Source organism: Pipistrellus hanaki (assembly GCF_964339955.1).
Source record: "Pipistrellus hanaki genome assembly, chromosome: X".
NCBI lineage: Eukaryota > Metazoa > Chordata > Mammalia > Chiroptera > Vespertilionidae > Pipistrellus > Pipistrellus hanaki.
This window is the reverse complement of record NC_140524.1, coordinates 69,305,910-69,324,077: the sequence shown is the minus strand read 5'-3', so window position 1 is coordinate 69,324,077 and position 18,168 is coordinate 69,305,910. Positions and strand designations below refer to the sequence as shown.

The 18,168-nt window shown below is 48.1% G+C and overlaps 1 protein-coding gene across 1 annotated transcript in view; it reads right to left on the bottom strand.

Moving 5' to 3' along the window:
- Positions 1–10,863, bottom strand: part of NALF2 (NALCN channel auxiliary factor 2) — a 36,337-nt gene extending 25,474 nt beyond the window's left edge. Inside the window, exon 1 of the mRNA XM_084869672.1 lies at positions 9,891–10,863. Coding sequence (XP_084725798.1) covers positions 9,891–10,745 — 855 coding nt within the window. The 5' untranslated portion in view covers positions 10,746–10,863. The remainder of the gene's footprint in view (positions 1–9,890) is intronic.
- Between the last annotated feature and the right edge of the window lie 7,305 nt (positions 10,864–18,168).

Sequence of the window (18,168 nt, the reverse complement as noted above, 5' to 3'; positions counted from 1 at the left end):
ACACACACACACACACACACACACACACACACACACACACGGGAGATAGAGATGTTGAAAAGCGCCAACTGCTGCTTTGTTTCTTCCAAACCCACCAGCTTCCTACTCAGAGCCCCAGGCTCACTATTCCTGCTATCACCTTTGGCAACTGGTGAAGGAAAGGCAGCTATCTCTTTGTGGAAAGATTTTCTTGCCTTTGAATTTGAGTTCTCGTTTCAGGTCCTATCATTTAGGGCTTCTGGAACTGCCTTGCCTTGGAACTCCAATGCCAGAGTCTGTTCAGAAAGGTCTTAGGGCAGCTGAATACTCTACCTAATTGCTCCTTCTTTCCAGCCTGTCCCATAAATATTCTTCACTGCAAATCTTTTACTCCAGTTAAGATGCAGAGTTAGCTAGAGCTGGACTCTGCCACTAACTAGCTGGGCTTGCCACCAACTAGCTGTGTGATCTTGGACAAATCACCAATAAAGAGGCAGGTACTTAGCCACTAATTTGCTGTCTGGCTGTAAGAAAAATACTTTCCCTCTCTGGTACTCAATTTGGAACCAAAATGATGATCCCTAGGGTGGCAGCATGTATGGAAAGAAGACAGGGTCAAACATTTTAAAACTCAAACAGTCCAGCAGGCAAACAGTCTGCTCTTACCAGTTACGAAACCTCAAGCAAGTTACTTAAATACTCTGGATCTACACTTTCCTTATCTGTAGAATGGAGATAATAAAAGCACCTATCCTTACCTTTCTGTAAATGATGCCTGTAAATCAACTAGCACAAGGGTTTACCTATAGTATAATTACACTGACACAGATTGGGTAGTACCTTTGCTTTCTGGCAATCAAATCCCTGGGTTTGACCTGGATTCAAATCCCAACTCCAAATCTTACTAGCTGAATGACCTTGGGCTAGTTATTTAACCTCTCTGAGCCTGTCTTCCTATGTTATATGGAGAGAAATACATATGCACAGCACAAGGCAGATGTAAGAATTGAGATGTAATACATAAAAAGTGGCTGGGATAGTTCCTTTCCCCTTTTCCCCATTCCTTCCTTTCATCTCTATAATAAATAACAAATGGAAAAAAAAAAACTACCACAAATGTGATCAGAAAAGGTTAAAACCATTATCACACATAAGAGTACATAGAAATCAATAAGAAAAAACACAAGACATGAACAGACAGTTTATAAAACAGACAATAGAAATGGACTATAAGCAAGAAAAATGAATGTATGACCAAAGGAATGCAAATTGAAAGCTAGTGCTATTCCATTTTCAACTCCAAATTAGTAAAACTTCAAAATTATAATAATGTTGAAAAAGAGTGGTAAATTAGTCTCACATTTTTGGCCAGGGTATAAACTAGAATAATCCTTCTAGAAAGAAATTGGGTAAGAAAGCAATCTGCATGTCAAAAGCTTTAAAAAAGGTTAAAACTCGGATTCTCTAAAACTAGTCCCAAATGTTCATCCTGTAGAATTAATGTTTATGATCCCATTTGTATGCAAAACAAAGGAAAGGAAAAGGCGTTCTGTGTGCAAATGTTTCTATAGTTCTGAGAGAGGGGTTCCAAATTTTGTTAACATCAGTCACCTCAGGGCAGTGGGACTGTAAGGGGAGGGACTGGAGGATTATTAATGTTTTCTTTATTCGCCTCTGTATTGTTAGGTCTGGTACAATGAGTATGCATTACTTTGTGATTTATGAAACTCAGCTAAGTAGAGAAATAAGAAAAAAATAATTTGAGATAGTATTTAAAAAAGGAAACAGGTCTAAGACTTACGAACAAAAATATTCATCACAGAAGTATTTATAATAGTAAAAGTTGGCAGTAAATATCTAACAACAGAGAACAGAGAACTATATTGCAATATATATAAATTCCATTATATTCATCTGATGAAATATTGTACACTCATTAAGGATGATGTTCATGACCCTGGCCAAGTGGCTCAGATGGCTGGAGCGTCATCCATACACCAAAAGATTGTGGGTTTGATTCCCAGTCAGGGCACTTACCTAGGTTATAGGTTCCATCCGGGTCAGGGCATGTACAGGAAGCAACCAATCAGGTTTCTCTCTCTCACTCAAATAAATAAAAACATATCCTCGGATGAGGATTAAAAAAAAAAAAAGAATGATGTTTACAAATATTTAATTACATGGAAATATACTCAGTATAACTTTTAATGCAATGTTAAAAAGACCAGAGTAAAAAACTGTGATTTCAACTTGTAAAAATATAGTGTCACACCTATTTGGAGGGCTATTACAAAAAATGAAAAATAGCAAGTGTTGATGAGGATGTGGAGACATTGGAATCCTCTTGCATTGCTGGTAAGAATGTATAATGATGGAGCCAATGTGGAAAACAGTGCTGCAGTTCCTCAAAGAGTTAAATATAGAATTATCATGTGATCCAACAAGTCCACATCTAGGTATATACCCAAAAGGACTGAGAATAGGGAATCAAACAAATATTTGTATACCAATGTTCATAACAACCTCATTTACAATAGAAAGAGGTAGAAGGAAATGAAAACATATGTCCACACAAAAACTTGTTCATGAATGTTCATGGCAGCTTTATTCTTAATTGCCCCAGAGTAGAAACAACCCAAGTGTCCATAGAGATGAATGGATAAACAAAATGTGGTATATCCAGACAATGTAGTATTATTCAACCATAAAGAGGAATGAAGTACTAATCCATGCTATAAAATGGGGGCACCTTGAAAACATATTAAATGAAATAAGCCAGACATAATAGGATAAATGCTGCATGATTCCACTTATATGAGGTACCTAGAGTGGTCAAATTCATAAAGAAAGAAAGTAGAATAGAGGCTACCAAGAGCTGGGAGAAGAGAAGATAGGGAGTTATTGCTTAATGGGTATAGAGTTTCTGATTAGAATAATAAATATGTTTTAGAAATGGATAGTGGTGATGATTGTACAACAGTGTAAATGTACTTCATGCTACTGGATTTGTACACTTAAGAGTGGTTAAAGTGGTAAATTTTATACGTATATTTTACCACAATAAAAATATATATCTATATCTATGTATCTTTCATATGTACCACAAAATACATATCAGTACACTATAATATTAAGAGTGTTTCTGCGACCTTTTTTCTGTTATACTTCTATTTTCCAAATTTTCTCAAAGACCTTTTTTAATTGTAAAAAAAGATTCTGAGACTATAATAATTCTGAAGGATTAATATGGAAATTTTAGTTGGGTTCAATACTAAGCATATAGGCTCACCTTTCACAAACCAACCAGATGGGCACACTGTCTTCTGAACAGCAAACAAAGAGATAGGAAATAATGGTATCCCTGCCACTACCACATGTCCTCTCCAGGCAAAACTTGGTGAGTTGGCACTTCCTTCTATCCCCAAGAGAAGCCTAGCTATCCCAGATCAGGGACCTAAACCCTGGCATGGGAACTAGGCCAGGCAAAGACCAGGCCAGGCCTAATCAGGCTGTGGAGTGACAAATGTCATTTTTCCCCTTTCAGCTCTCCCACCCAGCAGGTGGCTGGGGCTCAGGCTTGCACTAGGCCTGCCTAGGGGACTTTCTGTCCTCCTGCCCCAGTTGATCTTTTCAGCAGATTGAAGTTGAGACTATAACAGATACCTTCTCTCTAAGCCAAGAGGAGCCCAGCTCCTCCTATCTCATTTGCAGAGCCTACAGAAAAAAAGAGAGTCAATATCCCCCTTCCTCATGCCTTCCTCCATCACTATCCTAGAAGGATACTGGTGATTGGCACTGAGTCTCAGGGACATGAGACTAGGGTATTGAACAAAGAGGATGTTGATGGGTCCCCATTCTTTGAAATGCCCCCAGGGGCCCCTACAAGCTACCAAAAGGTCCTGTCGGATGGCACCTGCCGACAGTTCAGCTTCTTGCCCCAGTCTTTCAGCAGCCAGCTGGGCATTGGTTGCCTTGGACAATTAGAGGAGATTATTAACATTTTATACACGTGTGCACTGGGGAAAGAACAGACAGACCTGGTTGTGTATCCCAGTCTTCCCACCTTTTAGCTATGTGGCCTGGGTAGGTCACATTTCCTCAATGAGCCTCAGTTTCCTCACTTGCAACATGGGGATAATGATAGAGCCATTATCAGAATAAAATTATTTCATAGACACATGCAAGGACCCTGACATCTCCTAGGCACTCTGTGGGTCAAAAGCTTGCTGTTTCCTTTTCCCCTTCCACTTTCTTACCCCAATCTTCTCTGGCGCCAACCTGTCCAGCCTTCTGGCCCAGAGACTTGTGGTTTAGATTCCAGCTCCTTTCTCCATTCAAGCAGCCCTGAAAGCCCATAACTCCATAATAACTACTTCCCTTTCCAAGGCCAACTGCAGCTCACCTGGTACCCTTGCTCTCTCTTCTAAGCACCCGCCTGGCTCAAGGTGTCAAAAATTCTATGCCCATGGAGAAAAGTCTAGTCCAGTGTTGCTGTCCACCTGCACAGACACTGGTCTGCATAACCACAGGAACATGTCTGACATGCCTATTCCCCAGAGATCTTCCAGGTCAGCATCAGAGTATGGTGCTTCTGAAAGCCCATATTTGTCTAGATCCCTACATGGCTTATAATGCACTCTCTCCTGCTCATGATGAGTTTGGAAATCCCTGACTCTCCTTTAATTTCACCCCCACCCACTGTCTTCCCTTTCCTTACTCCCTACCTCCACCGTGTTCAGTAGTCTTCCAGCCAGACCATGAGATTCGGTGGGAGGCTGCTAGGCTCCCTTCCTCCATACAATTCCCCTACCCCCACCTCCACCTCCAGGAGATACCAGTGTATCCTTCTCAGAAGTTCCCATTGCTATGGTGACTATAGTAGTCAAGAACCAGCCTGTGGGAAGGATGGGAAGTAGCCACGAAGAAGATTGCGTGTCTGTATGAGTCTATGTGGCTAAGTGTTATGTGTGTGCGTGCATGCATGCATGTCTGCCCTAAGTGGGGAAGGGAGAAGGGAGGGAGGGAAAAAAAAGCAGAGAGATGGAGGAGGGATAAAGGGGACAGGAGGAGGGATGGGGAAAGGGAGGTCAAGCCTGAGTGGGATGAGGGATGCCAGGGGTGAGGAGGCATGTAGGTGTCGAGAGCAAGAGGTGCAGTGCCAGGAGGACTGGGGGTAAGGGCTTGTGGTAAAGGTTGGGAGGGGTGTGAGGAAAAAGAGTGAAGAGGGATGGGAAATGGGAAAGGGTCAAGAGGAGTGGTGCAGGGAGGGGGAAAGGGAGGAATAACTATTGTGAAAAGTGGGGGTAGGAGGGGTGTAGGTGTAGGGGTAAAGACTAGAAAGTGAGATGTAGGAAGTAGTTTGGATTTAAACAAGGCATGTGGCCCACTGGCTGTGAGTTTGACATGCTTGGCTAGGGTGATCTTCAAGTAGAAGATTGGGAAGGTTGTGGGGTCACTGGTATGTGGATGGGAGGTGTTGAGTGTGGATGAAAATTTAAGAGGAATATGAGGTGTAATAGTGGGGGGTCAAGACTGGGTCAGAGGGCATGGAGAGGCATGGGCAGCATGGGGCAACTTTCCCAGTCCCTTGTTTGACCCACCGTATGGGTCCTGTCTGAGCTATAAACATTCTCTTTTCTGTCCTTGCACCTTCTAGAAAACCCAAGGCTCAAGTTCCTGGGCAGTAGGCTTCTGTGAATCTGGAGGCCCCTCCCCAGAGGAGGCTTTGCCATGGTCCCCAGGAGGCAGCTTCTTGACTGCCGCCCCCTTCCCCCACGCCCAAACAGGGACCAGGACTCCTCCTCTGCCCACAAGAATCCTGGATTGGGGAGGCTGACTGTGGGCACTGCTCCCGGCTGGTGAGCTTGGGACTCCAGCACTTGGCCAGAGCCCTGAGCTCCCTGTTCTCAGCACCAGCGTTAGTCCAGAAGTCTTGCTTGGCACTTCAGAGGAGAGAGGAAGGCAGCGAGGCAGAAACAGCTGCCAGCCAGAGTGGAGGAAGAGCAGGACCCCAACGGGTATGGACAGAAGGCAAGACACTGGATCTGGCAGACACTCCCTACTGTGTGTGGGTGTTAGGCTTCCTGTCCCAGCCCTTCCCATTTAGTGCTGGTATTCATGGGAGTAGGCTGGGCTCATGGGCCTTGACTCTGGGCTGAAAGAGACCTCAGAGGTCACTTAGTCCAACTCTTCCTGGAGAATAGGAGCTCACCTCCCCCTAAGGCAGTCTGGTCCCTCTTTGGAAGAAAAAAATACCTGTTAACTGAGCAACTCTGCTGTGCATAGGTACTTCTGTGCATGTGGATTTCTCATTAATAATGACCTCACAGGGTTGAGGTTCATTTTACAGATGAGAAAAGTGAGGCTTTGAGGGGAAAAAAAGTCCCTAGCTCAAGGTCACATAGATAATAAATGGAAGAGCAGGACTTTCTAACTATTTAGTGCCCCTGGAGCTAAGGATGACATGCCTATTATTTTGCACCATGACAATTCTTCAGAGGTCTGGAAGCAGAAACCACAGCCTTCTGAGTGTCCTCTTCTCCAGGTGAAACAGCTTCTTCAACTCTGTCCAGGAAAATCTGGGTTCCAGCCTCCTCCAGACCTGCTCAGTGTATGACCCAGAACCAAACACATGGTCTTTCAGGTGGGTTTGGGCCAGTTCAGAGCAGAGTAGAACTATCACATCCTCCCTTGGAACTAACCTTTACTGTTGTGGTCCAATGACTGGTAAGAAAGCTGAGAACTATCCTTCTCTTGAGTTTCAAGCCCTTTTGGGATAAGAGCTACGAGAGAAGAGGCCAAGGATTTGTTCCTATCTCCACCAGTCCCCTTAACCTCTGAATTAGATAAGGGAAGGGCAGAGGTGGGGAAGAGGCCATCAAAACCAGGCAGGGGCATGGCAGGGCTGAGAGGATGGAAAGCTGAGGGAAGTGAGGTGGCTGTCCAATAACCCTAGGCAGGGCCAAGAGGGCCAAGGAGATGGGGAGGTAAGTGTTTTGGGGTAGGCTTAAGGAGATTAGGGGAGTGGAGCATGGTCCCTGGGGTTGGGAGAGGCCAGGGTGGGGATAGGCATGGCCTGCCTCAGTTAACATCGCCCTGCTGTGTGAGCGAAAGTCAGTCTCACATTAAGAAAATGTTGCAACTGGTACTAAATTGGGAGGTGTCACAGGCAGCAGCAGTGAGAACAGGTATGATTTGTGGGGCCCTGTGGGGTCCAAAACAGGGGCAGACATTGCAAAGGGAGAGAACAGGGTTTCTGGGGCTTCCCAGGAAAGAGCTGACTGAGACACTTAAGACAGGGTCCCAGGGATGGGGGTCACCTGGCTTCCAGAAGTAGAGAAAGCCCCCTCATTCTGGCCTGGGGCTGTGAGCCCTCCATTCAGGAGAAGCTTTAAGAATGGTCATCATCTCCAAGGGATGCCATTTGGGGTAGGAGCTGAACACGTAGGCTCAGAGCCTGGGGGTAGGATCAGGAATCGGCAGAAAAGACCTGGGATACAAGTGGTGTAATAGGGTGAAGAGAGAGGGGCCGCGGGAAAGAGGAGAGAGGGATGTCTTTTCCCTTAGTGCCCATAATACAGCTGGAATCAAGAGCCCTGTAGGTCTAAGCCTCAGCTGAGGGAAAGAGCACTAGAGAGGGGTGGGAAAGACAGGAAGAAAGCTATAGAGCTGGCACTGCCCTTCTGCTGGCATAGCAGGCAGCAAGAGAGCAGGCAGAGTTCATTTGAGAGGGAGAGCGAGAGAGGGAAAGCTATAGTGACAGACAAGGAGACATAGCAGAGGAGGGAGCACCCTGGCCACTGGGAACTTGATGGGAGACACTGGAAAACACATGGGCTTTGCTACAGAGCATGTGAGTTGGAGGCCTGGCACTCCTGCACCTCAGTGTCCTCATCTGTGAAATGGAGATAATGGTGCTGGTATAACCAGTCTCCTTGGGAAGTTGTGATCTCATAATATATGGGAGAACAATGTTGGATGTTCTATTATTATTTTAAAATACTATCAGCTACCTCTCTTCCTACTTGAATCTCACACAAAAGACTCAGAATGTGGGCAGAATAAGGACTATTATCCCTGTTTTATAACTGAGCAAATGAAAGCTTAAAGTGAAGTGACATGCCCAAGGTCATTCTGTTAACAAGTGGTAGAGGCTGATAAGGCCTAAATCCTGGAGATCAGTGGTCTTTCTCCTATACCAAACTGCCTGGTAAAAATAACCAACATGAGTGATTTTTATTTACTGTGGGATCAGACACAGCTGGAAGCCAGCTATAACATGGGGAAAAACTATGGAAAAGTTGTGGCATGGTCTCTCATTCATCCTGGTGATTGAAGAAAAGGAAAAGTTGGGGCCACGGGATTGAATTGAGGGCCACAAAAGACACACATTCTATATTCCTTCTACTATTGGATCATGTCCATCTATTCCCATTGAGTGTATATATGTGTCTCTATCTCTTTATGACAAAATGTGTCCTTCTTCATGTGACAGGCCTTCTGCCTTTGTGTCTCTAACATGGTGGGGAGATGTACGTGTGGGTGTCTGCTTCCATGGCACTGTTTGGTGTGACAATCTCTCTATATCTGTGTGACTTTGCCCAGGGTAGTGGTGGTGGTTTATGACTGTGTGTGTGAGTGTGTGTGTGCGTGTGTGTGTGTGTGTGTGTGTGTGTACACCTTTAAGAAATGAAATATCTCATTTGGTAGTGTGAGTGAGGCAGTGAGTCAGCTGAGGCTGAGGGAGGCGGGAGAAAGACAGGTAGGTTATGAGAAAAGGGAAAAGGAGAATGAGAAAGTGAAGTCAGAAGGAAGGAGCTACCCCTTACCTACCCAACCATATAAGGAGCCCACCAAGAGCATGGAATTCTACTGAAGTATACGGGGGTCACACTGGATGGAAAGGGGCACTTTCTGCTCCTCTCTAAAGCCTTGATGGGAGACAAGCTAGTCTAGGAGGCAACCATCCCCTTTGCCAGCTCCCAATATCTCCCCCTTTTCCCCCACCCAGTCCCTGCTTGAGGATGGGTGAGGCCACCAGCCCACCTTATCTCCTTGTCACTTGACCCTTTGACCTTGCTGTTCTCTTTCCTCCCAAAGGCAGGCCACCTGGCCAGGCTGAGCCAACAAGGCAGTAGCATGATGTCACAAATGTGTCCAGTCCCATACACCTACTGCCCAGAACTATCCTGCTGAGGGTCAAGAAGTTTCTCAACTCAGCTCTGTCCTAGGCAGGCCCGTTCTGCAGCAGCATCGCCTCTACTCTGGATTCCTGTTCCCATAAGCCAGAAAGCCAGCTGTCCTCCCACTGCCACTCCAGGGTGCTGGGAAAGCACTGGGAGCTTGTGCTCTGTTCCCAGCTCCTTTTGTCAGGGAAGAGTTGTTGGCAAGGAGCTTCTCCTTGGGAGATGACAGGCTCCACCTATCTAGGTTCTGACCGGCCACCTCAGGTCACATAAGGTCAACAGTGTAGTGTGCCCCACAACCAGGGGTGCCCCTCCTCTAGCCCATTTCCGGGACCAAAGGATGAGGGCTAGGCTTCTTTCCGCCTTTGGCCTTCCCCCAGCACCAGCCACTCCCAAGACTTTCAATTACAGCCTAGGAAAGAGGGTACCTATGGCTGAAGATGGAGGCCAGATCCCTCTTTTCACCCCTTTGCCAGCCAAGGGCCCCAAGATCCCTCCCTCCTCAAGCGGGGTGGGGCGCCAGGAGGCCCCAGTCAGACTATGCCCAAACCTGGAATGAATAGAAGTTGGCCAGGTGGTGACCTGACCTGGGCGGGTTCCAAAGCAGCGCTCAAATGGTGGGGGTATTGGGAGAAGGTGTGGTGGACAGAGGGGGAGACCTCCTTTTTTTCCCCTCGGGACCACCGCCACTACTTCCGCCTTGTGGCCACGGATGCCAGTCCCTACCTTACAGCCTTTTGTGCAGGACCGGATTGAGTACTCTTCCGCCTGTAAGTATTTATGCAGCACGAGGTCGAACTCGTCATATTTTTCCTGAGCATGTCGGTCGAGCCGCTGGTATGCCTCAATACAGTTGCTACACACTTCCCAGGCCCCGGAGCCCGGGCTGGCCACCACGGCCAGCAGGTCCCCCAGCAGGGTGTCCAGGCTGCAGTCCAGGCTGTCGGGGCGGTCCATGCCCAGCAGCAAGTCCCAGACCGTGTAGGTGTCGCAAAAGGAGAGAGTGAAGTTCCGAAAGTGGCCTTTGAGCAAGTTTTTTTGGGCGGAGGGGAACTCGGCCGGAGCACGGGAAGGGGAATCGGGGGGCCGCAGAGGTGGGGCTGGGGTAGTCGGTTCGAAAAGTCTCTGCAAAGATTGCAATTTGGTGCAAGCTGCATCCAGCCCCGTGGGCTCTGGGATGCCGCCGCAGTCCAGCCCGGGACCGGCGGCGGGAGCGGCTTTGGTCAGATTGCCGGATCTGGGACCGCAGGTGCCCGGGGGCGCACTGGGCTCGCCGGACGGCGGCGGCAGCGGCGGCACCGCACGAGGAGGCACCGGCTGCCGCTCACGGTTGGTCCCCCAGGGTGGCCGCATGGCGCTGCTCAGCTCCCTGGCCCGGGGCCGGGCCCCTGCGCACAGCCACAGATGGTCAGCGAGGAGCACGGTGAAGAAGAGCAGGGACGCCAGGGACAGTCGCCATCGCTGCGCCCGCTCGGAGTCGGCGCAAGGTTTGTCGCTCGGCCTGGGAGCCCAGCAGCAGCAGCAGCAGATAGTCAGCGCGGCGGCGTCTTTTCCGGGCCACATCCAAGCGCCCCTGAACATATTTCAGGGGGGTCCGGGCCGGAGAAAGCAGGCGGGCGCGAGGCCGTCTCCGGCGAGCGAGCGGGCTGCCCGCCGCTCCGCGTTCCTCGGCGCCGTCCAGGTTCTACCTCGGGGGCCGCATGGCGAGGCAGGCCGGCCCCGGGCCCCACTCAGGCCGGAGTCGCGGAGCGCTCTCGCGTCGTCCCCGCGCCCCTCCCGCACTCCCTCGCTCGGAGCCCGGGCGCGGCCACCCGGCCCGCTAGGCGCTGCCCGGCGTCCCGGCGGGGGGCGGTGCGGGGCGCTGGGGCGGTGGCGGCTGCGGCGGCAGCGCCGCGCTCTTCATACTGTCGGGCCCCTCAGCTGCCCTCCGCTCCGAGACACTCCGCTCGGCGCCGGTGGCCGCCCTCCTGGCACTCCGCTCCGGCCGTCTTGGCGGGGCTCGGCGCACCTCTGCGCCCCTCAGCGCCGCCCGCGGGCCCTGCCGCCGCTCCGCTCCGCTCGCTCGCCCCGCGCCCGCTCCGCTCCCGCCCGTCCGCCCGCCCGCGCCGCTCCCTGCCTCTCGCGCTTCTTTCTCGCTCCAGCCGTTCGCCGGGGCCGGTGCGGGGCCGGCTCCGCTCGGGCTCCTCGCCGACCGCTCCCGGAGTTCCGGCTCGGGCGGGCCACCTGGCTCCGGCTGCGCCGCGGGCGCCGGACGCGGACGCGGACGCCGGGCTTCACTTGGTGCGCTCCTCGCTTCCGCTTCTCGTTCGCCCCGCTGAGGCGGCCGCAGGGCGGCACGGCCCGTGGCTCCCGCTGGCCATGCCCCCTCAGTCTGTCGCCATCTTCCGCTGTGAGAACACCTTGAGAGCCCCCGTGCGAGTGTGTTTGGTGGGGAGCGGGGCGGAGAAAGAGGCACTGAGAGGAGGAGGGAACAGGACCGGGGCCCCGACTGCGCCTGCGCCTGCGGACTCTTTCCTCCCCCCCCTCCACCCCCGCCGCCCGGCCCCCCCAGTCCCCGCCGGCCACAGTCTGTGCTGTTTGGGGATGTTTCCAGTCAACCCCCCAACTCCATTCACTTCAGCGCCTCCGTTCACCCACCCGCTCCCCACCTGCACGCGCCACACGCTGAGTCCCAGGTCCTGGCGCCCCCCCACCCCGCCGACCCAAGCGCCCTTTCCTCCCCAGGGCGGCTGCTCACTGCCCCCGAGGGTTCGGGGGCTTTCTGGGGGTGATTCTTGGAGGCGGGAGGCATCTCCGTAGCGTCTCGCTGCCTCCCCTGTCCCCGTGACTAGGCGAAGCTGGAGCTGGCTGCGAATCGGACCAGTCCCTTGTCCCTAACTCTGCTGTCCTGCCTGAGGCCAAGGCGGCCCCTGGTGCTGAGTGACAGCTCCCAGCATAGCAGCTGTGCAGGACAGCTTGGAGTGCGTCCTTGAGGGGGCAAGACAGTGGGCTAAGATGGTTATTAGTGGTGGGGTGTCGTTTCTGCCCTCAGTAAGATTTCCAGCAGCCTCTTCCCCGTCTTAGCTTCCTGGCTCCCCCTATAGGCTGCTGAGAATAGCTGAATGATAGTTAGGGAAGCAGTGCCGCCCAGATGGATCCATGTGCTTGGGGCCCTCACAGAGTCACATGGCACTAAGAACTCTGATGAACAAACGTCCTGCTGTGCCACTAACCTTGTTTGGATTTCACCAGATCTCAGCGTGGTCTGGTTGTCTACTTCCTTTTCTCACTTCGGCCCACTCCCAGTATCTCCCACATTCTAATTTTTAATCAAGCATTACCAGGAAGAATATGCTAATATTGAAAATAATAACAATAAAAAATACTGTTTATTGCATGTATACTAGGTGTTTGGTTACTGCTCTAGGCACTTTACACACATTATTTCATCTAATCTTCATAACTTATGACCACTGTTATCTTCATTTACATATGAGGAAGCTGAGGTTTAGAGTGGTTAAGTTGCCTCAGGTTACACAGCTAGGTAATAACAAATGAAGCCAAGATAGAAACCCAAGCAGTCTGGCTAGAGTCTAGAGCTCTCTTAATACTCCAGCAAACCCTGGAAAAAATGAAGGGGTGGAAGATACAGTCCTTCCTGTCATACAGAAAATTATAGTCTATATGAGGAAACAAGGCATATATGCTGGCTAGGGCTTTCCTGGATACTTGGGTTCTGGTAATAGTTCTACCACTGAACATGCTATGTGCCCTTGAGAGAGTCCTTTCCCTCACTGAATCTTAGTTTTCCACTGAGTAACACGAGGAAAAGACAATGGCTAAATAAAATGGATGTGGATCATTAGCACTATTCAGAGGTGGGCCAGGGTGGGTTGGGGCAGATGCAGGAAGAGTTTCTGGAAGAGGGAGAGTTTGAGTTGGTTCCTAAAAATGTAGTGGAATTCACTCTAGCTGGTTTTGCTCAGTGGATAGAGTGTTGGCCTGCAGACTGGAGAGTTATGGGTTCAATTCTGGTCAAGGGCAAGTACCTTGGTTACAGGCTCTATCCCTGGCCCTGGTCAGAGTGCATTTAGGAGCCCACCAATCGATGTGTCTCTCTCATATCTATGTTTCTCTCTGTGTGTCTCTTTCCCTCCCTCCCACTCTCTCTGAAGATCAATTGTGAATTAGTGATGCAGACATTTTAAAGGAGGCATTGCAATCCATTGAAAGAAGAATGATATGAATGAGAGGGAGGAGAGGGTTCCTCTCATAGAGGTGGGCACTGATCAACTCTGTCAGCTTCCCTCAGAGATGATTTTGCACACAGCCACTTGAGTTGGGGGTGGGGCATCCATTCATTTATTTATTCAGCAAATGTCTATTGATGATATGTTATGCTATATTAGGCATCCAAGATATAGAAATGAATAAAATACCTGTCTTGGGCTGAAGAAGCTTAGTTGAATTCTTAAGGGCTGAGTAAGAATTGCCTAGACAATAGAGAAGGTGGTGTGTGAAGGATGTCCCAAGCAGAGGGAATGTCATGTGTAAAGGCCCAGAAGCCAATCCAAGAATGGCATGTTCACAAACCTGCAAAGTAATTCATTGTGACTAGTTGTGAAAGGGGAGCACTTTAAAAAATGAGGGTGAGGGTTTAGCAGGAACCAATAACAAAAGGCCCTGGGTGCCATGCTAAGAAGCAGTTTGGACCTTATCCCAAGGGTAATAAGAGCCACAGAAGAGGTTGAAAGATGTTTGGCAGATTTGTATTTCTAGAAGGTTGATTTGGCTGCAGGATGAAGACTGGATTGGAGTGGGGGGGGTGGGAGTGGGAGGAGACTTGAGGCAAGAAAACTGGTTAGAAGAGTGGTTAGAGTAGCCCAGGTGAGAGGTGTTAAGGGCTGAACAAAGAATGCAGCATTAGGGGTAGGGAGAGGAAATGCACATGGAGGGAAATAATAGAGATAGAATGGAAAGGACCTAGGATGAGTCTAAATGTAAGACATAAAGTAGAGACAGGGCCTGAATAAGGAGGATGAAACCAAAGGGTTTGATTTAGTGACATTGGCACAACTGCCCCTGCCCCTGCCCACCTAGCAACTGTTTCTAGGGTGACTCTTTGTTCTGTCCTTGGAGGGTTCAGGGTTCTGTATAACAAAGAAGGCTAGTCGCTTAGAGATCCCTAGTTCAGAGCTGATAGGCACAGCCTTGTGTGCCAATGAAAGAGCAGTCTGAAAAGCCTAAGCTATCAGCTCTGAGCACTCAGGCAAGACCCCCTTCCTTCTCCCCAGCACACACAGGGCAAAAAGTGTCTCAGCAAAGGTCAATTTCTCCCAGGAGCACAATATAGCAACAACTTACCCACACAGTACCTGTTGCACACAAAAGAAAAAAGGTAGCACACCAGCGGTCAGAAGCTCTAGATGACACAAGAAATTGGGATGGGGGAAGGGAAGGTGTTTGCTCTAGGCTTCGGAAGCAAAATAACCAGGTAGGAATGGGGTTGTTGCTCCCCAGAACTGGTGGGTCCTGGCCAGCCTTCTCCCCAGCTCTTTCTCTACACCCACTTCCAAGTCAACAGAGGCTAAAGGCAGAGGATAAAGGTGGGTCACTTCCCAGGGCACCCAGAGTACTCTTAATCCAGGCAGGGGGAAGACTCGTTGGAATATAGGGGAGAAGGGAAGGTTTTCCACAGCGAAATTCTGACAAGAAGAATAAAAAGTGATAGCCATTTAGAGAGACCAACATAGTTACACATTTGTTAACTTTCTGTTAAGCTCAGATCTTAAAAGGTCAAGGGCAAAAGATGGAAACAAGAAATTAAGGATGAATTTAAGAACCTGTAAAAAGAGTGTCAGGATGGCTAAAGCATAGCTTGAACTGATGCTTGTTAGGCTTTGCCTGGAACCCACCCTCTGTTCTCCTCCTCCCTTCATAGTTGGAGCAATATTCCCCCAGCTGCATACTGCTGGGGGATCGAAATAACCCCACCCTACATACTGCAACTGGGCATCAAGTAGATCCTTTGCCAACAACCTGATTCTGACCTCAAGTTTCCAATGAGCCTCTATCATATTGCCCATTTATGATCCCTGGCCATATGTCTCATGTCCTATGTCTGAGTCCCCCAGTCAGAGATGCTGCCTGACCACCAATCCCCTGTCAAGGCCTAGACCCAGTCATGCTCTTTTGCTCTATCATCCTGACCCTGACCCTTACCCCGTGACTGAGGCCTGATAGCCTAGTGACTTCTCTGATCCTAACTTTTCATTTGTATTTCTTAATGGCTCAATTCCTGTAGTTATGTTTACCCTCTGATTGGATCCCCAGTTTTCCTATGTTGTAACCCTATTTCAGTTAGGTATACTTTTTTTGCCACAAAAAAACAAAAACAAAAAACAGACAACTCTGCAATAGTGTCTTAAATAGAGGTTTATTTGTCTTATGCAACAAAAATTCCCTGGCATGGTCCAGAGCTGATAAGGCAGTTCAATATGTCATCAAGACCCTGGCTTTTCATCTCCACCATTCTGAGAGAAGGCTTTTATCTATTTGCTTTTTGTCTCGTGGTCACAAGATAGCTGCTGCAGCTCCTGGCCATATGTCTGTATTATAGATAGGGAAACAGCTACAGGACAGAAAGGCTAAGGATAAATCATCTTCTAGAGAGGCTTTACCTTTTGTCCAGAATGGAACATTCTCTCCAGTGTCACCCACCTACATATCCCTGATTAGAATTGTGTCATACTGACACTTCTAGTTGCAAAGGAAGCTGGGAAAACTAATGCTTTTAGCTGGGCACACTGTTGCTCTGAATAAAGTTGGGATTCTATACGTAAGGAAGAAGAGGGAAATCCTTATTGGGCAAGCAACTGGTAGCATCTGTCATGAACCCAACCACCAACTACTTGTTTAGACCACATTTCCTTTTTTACTAAACCCCTCAGTTACTGGGCTTTGGCTGCTGAACTGACTTTCTCCAAGCAACTGGTTATTCTTCTAATACAGGATAGAATAGACCTGCCTGATTTAACAACAACATATATGAAAAAGACCTTGATTTTATTGTAAAGTCAATATGAGCCAACAGAGTGTTGATGATGCCAAAATAGGTAATTAGATTTTTAGACTGCATTAATAGAAGTATAGAACCAGAACAAGAGAAAAGATGGTTCTACCTTTCTCTATATGTGTCACATCCCACTCAGAGAGCATTGTGCTCCATTTAAACAGGGATACAATGACAGAGTGCAGTGTCCAAATGTGAATCTCTAGGCTGGTACACGAGCAGCCAAATCATATGAGAAACACTTCAAGGTCCTAGACTTATTTGGTTTGAGGTAAACAGGGAAGAGCCCCACAGGAGGAGTATCAAAATCCGTTATTGAAGTTGGGATTTCAGCAAGCAGGTAGTATCAAGTGATTAAGTAGAAGAATGGGACAGTTAATAACAATAAAAACAATCACTTATACTAGTATAGTTGTTGGTATGTACCAGGTACTGTTCTAAGCAATTAAATACATTAAGTCACTTAATACTCCATAACAATAATTCTGTGAGGTAGGAACTGTTATTGTCTCCATTTTCCAGATGAAGAAAGTAAGGGGCAGAGAGGTTAAGTCTCTTGTCTAAGGTCACAGTTAGCAAGTGGCAGAGGAAGAATTTGAACACAAGAGTTCATATTCTTTTTACCTCCACTCAGAAGAGGTTAGTGATTCTGTATAATTGCCTGAATTTATACCAAATAACATTTGCAGCTTGCTTGATTGCTTGGCTAGGGTGGGTGAGTTGGCAAATATGGGGCAGAGAGCTAGAGGGCCCCATTTTAAGACCTACAACCTAAGGGATTCCTCTTAGATATTTCAACACCTTCTCAGTCAAAACCAAGAGAAGTAACTGACCATATTTTAGCCCACACTGGGATTTTCCTCTCACTTCCAATTTGTAGTGTGAGGAATCAATTCAGCCTCATCCCTAGGTAATTGAAGCAGAGACTTCATCCCAGACTTCACCCAACTCTGAGTCACAAAGGTACAGAGGTAACCCATTGGGCCAGCATTATTCTAGAGCTTATAGTATGAAAAGTCTGTGTCTCCTGAAGCTGCTACCAACCCAGGCTGAGAGAGACACTAACAACTTATCAAAGATACTAGGACTAAATCCACACTACCCCACATCTCCCAAAGTCATTATTTCACTCTCCCATTGTAAGCCTCACCTCTACCCTCACATTAATTATGATACTACTCTGATTTTTTTCTTGACCCAATCTATCCCTCCAGTTTTGCTACATTTCCCCAATTCTTCCATAAGAACCTTCTGGACCAGCTGCTTGCTTAGCAGCATTCTCAGTTTTTTTACCCAACAGAAAGCTAATTTTACCCATAGGCTCTCTTTCCTCTGCTGCCTTCCTAGGTGAGGCTGCTTATTTTCTTTTCTAGTACCATAGGGTCAGGAGGTGGAGTAAGTGTTTGTGTTTTTTGTTTGTTTGTTTGTTTTTGTTTGTTTTTTTGTTTGTTTGTTTGTTTGTTTTTTTTGCTCCTCATTACTTTCAGACCACTTGTTTTTCTCCAACTTGCAAAAATTACTGCTCTTTTAAGGCTCACATTGTTTTGATTCAACACTCACTCCACATTGTTGTCAGGTACAGACTTCATAGTCATATCCTCTGTAGTTTGAATTGTGTCTCCCAAAAAGATATGTTAAAATCCTATCCCCCAGCACCTGTGAAGGTCATCTTATTTGAAAATAGGGTCTTTGTAGATGTAATCAAGTTAAGATCATACTGGATTTGAGTGGGCTCCTGACTGGTGTCATGTCCTTACAAATAGAGAGAAATTTGGACACAGAGGCACACATAGAGGGAAGATGGCCATGTCATGACAGAACCTGTGATTGGAGCAATGAGACCACAAGCTAAGCCAAGGAATGACAAGGATTGGTGTCAACCACCAGAAACCAGTAGAGATTCATGAAATAGATCTTTATCAGAGCCCATAGAATGAACCAAACCTTTGAACT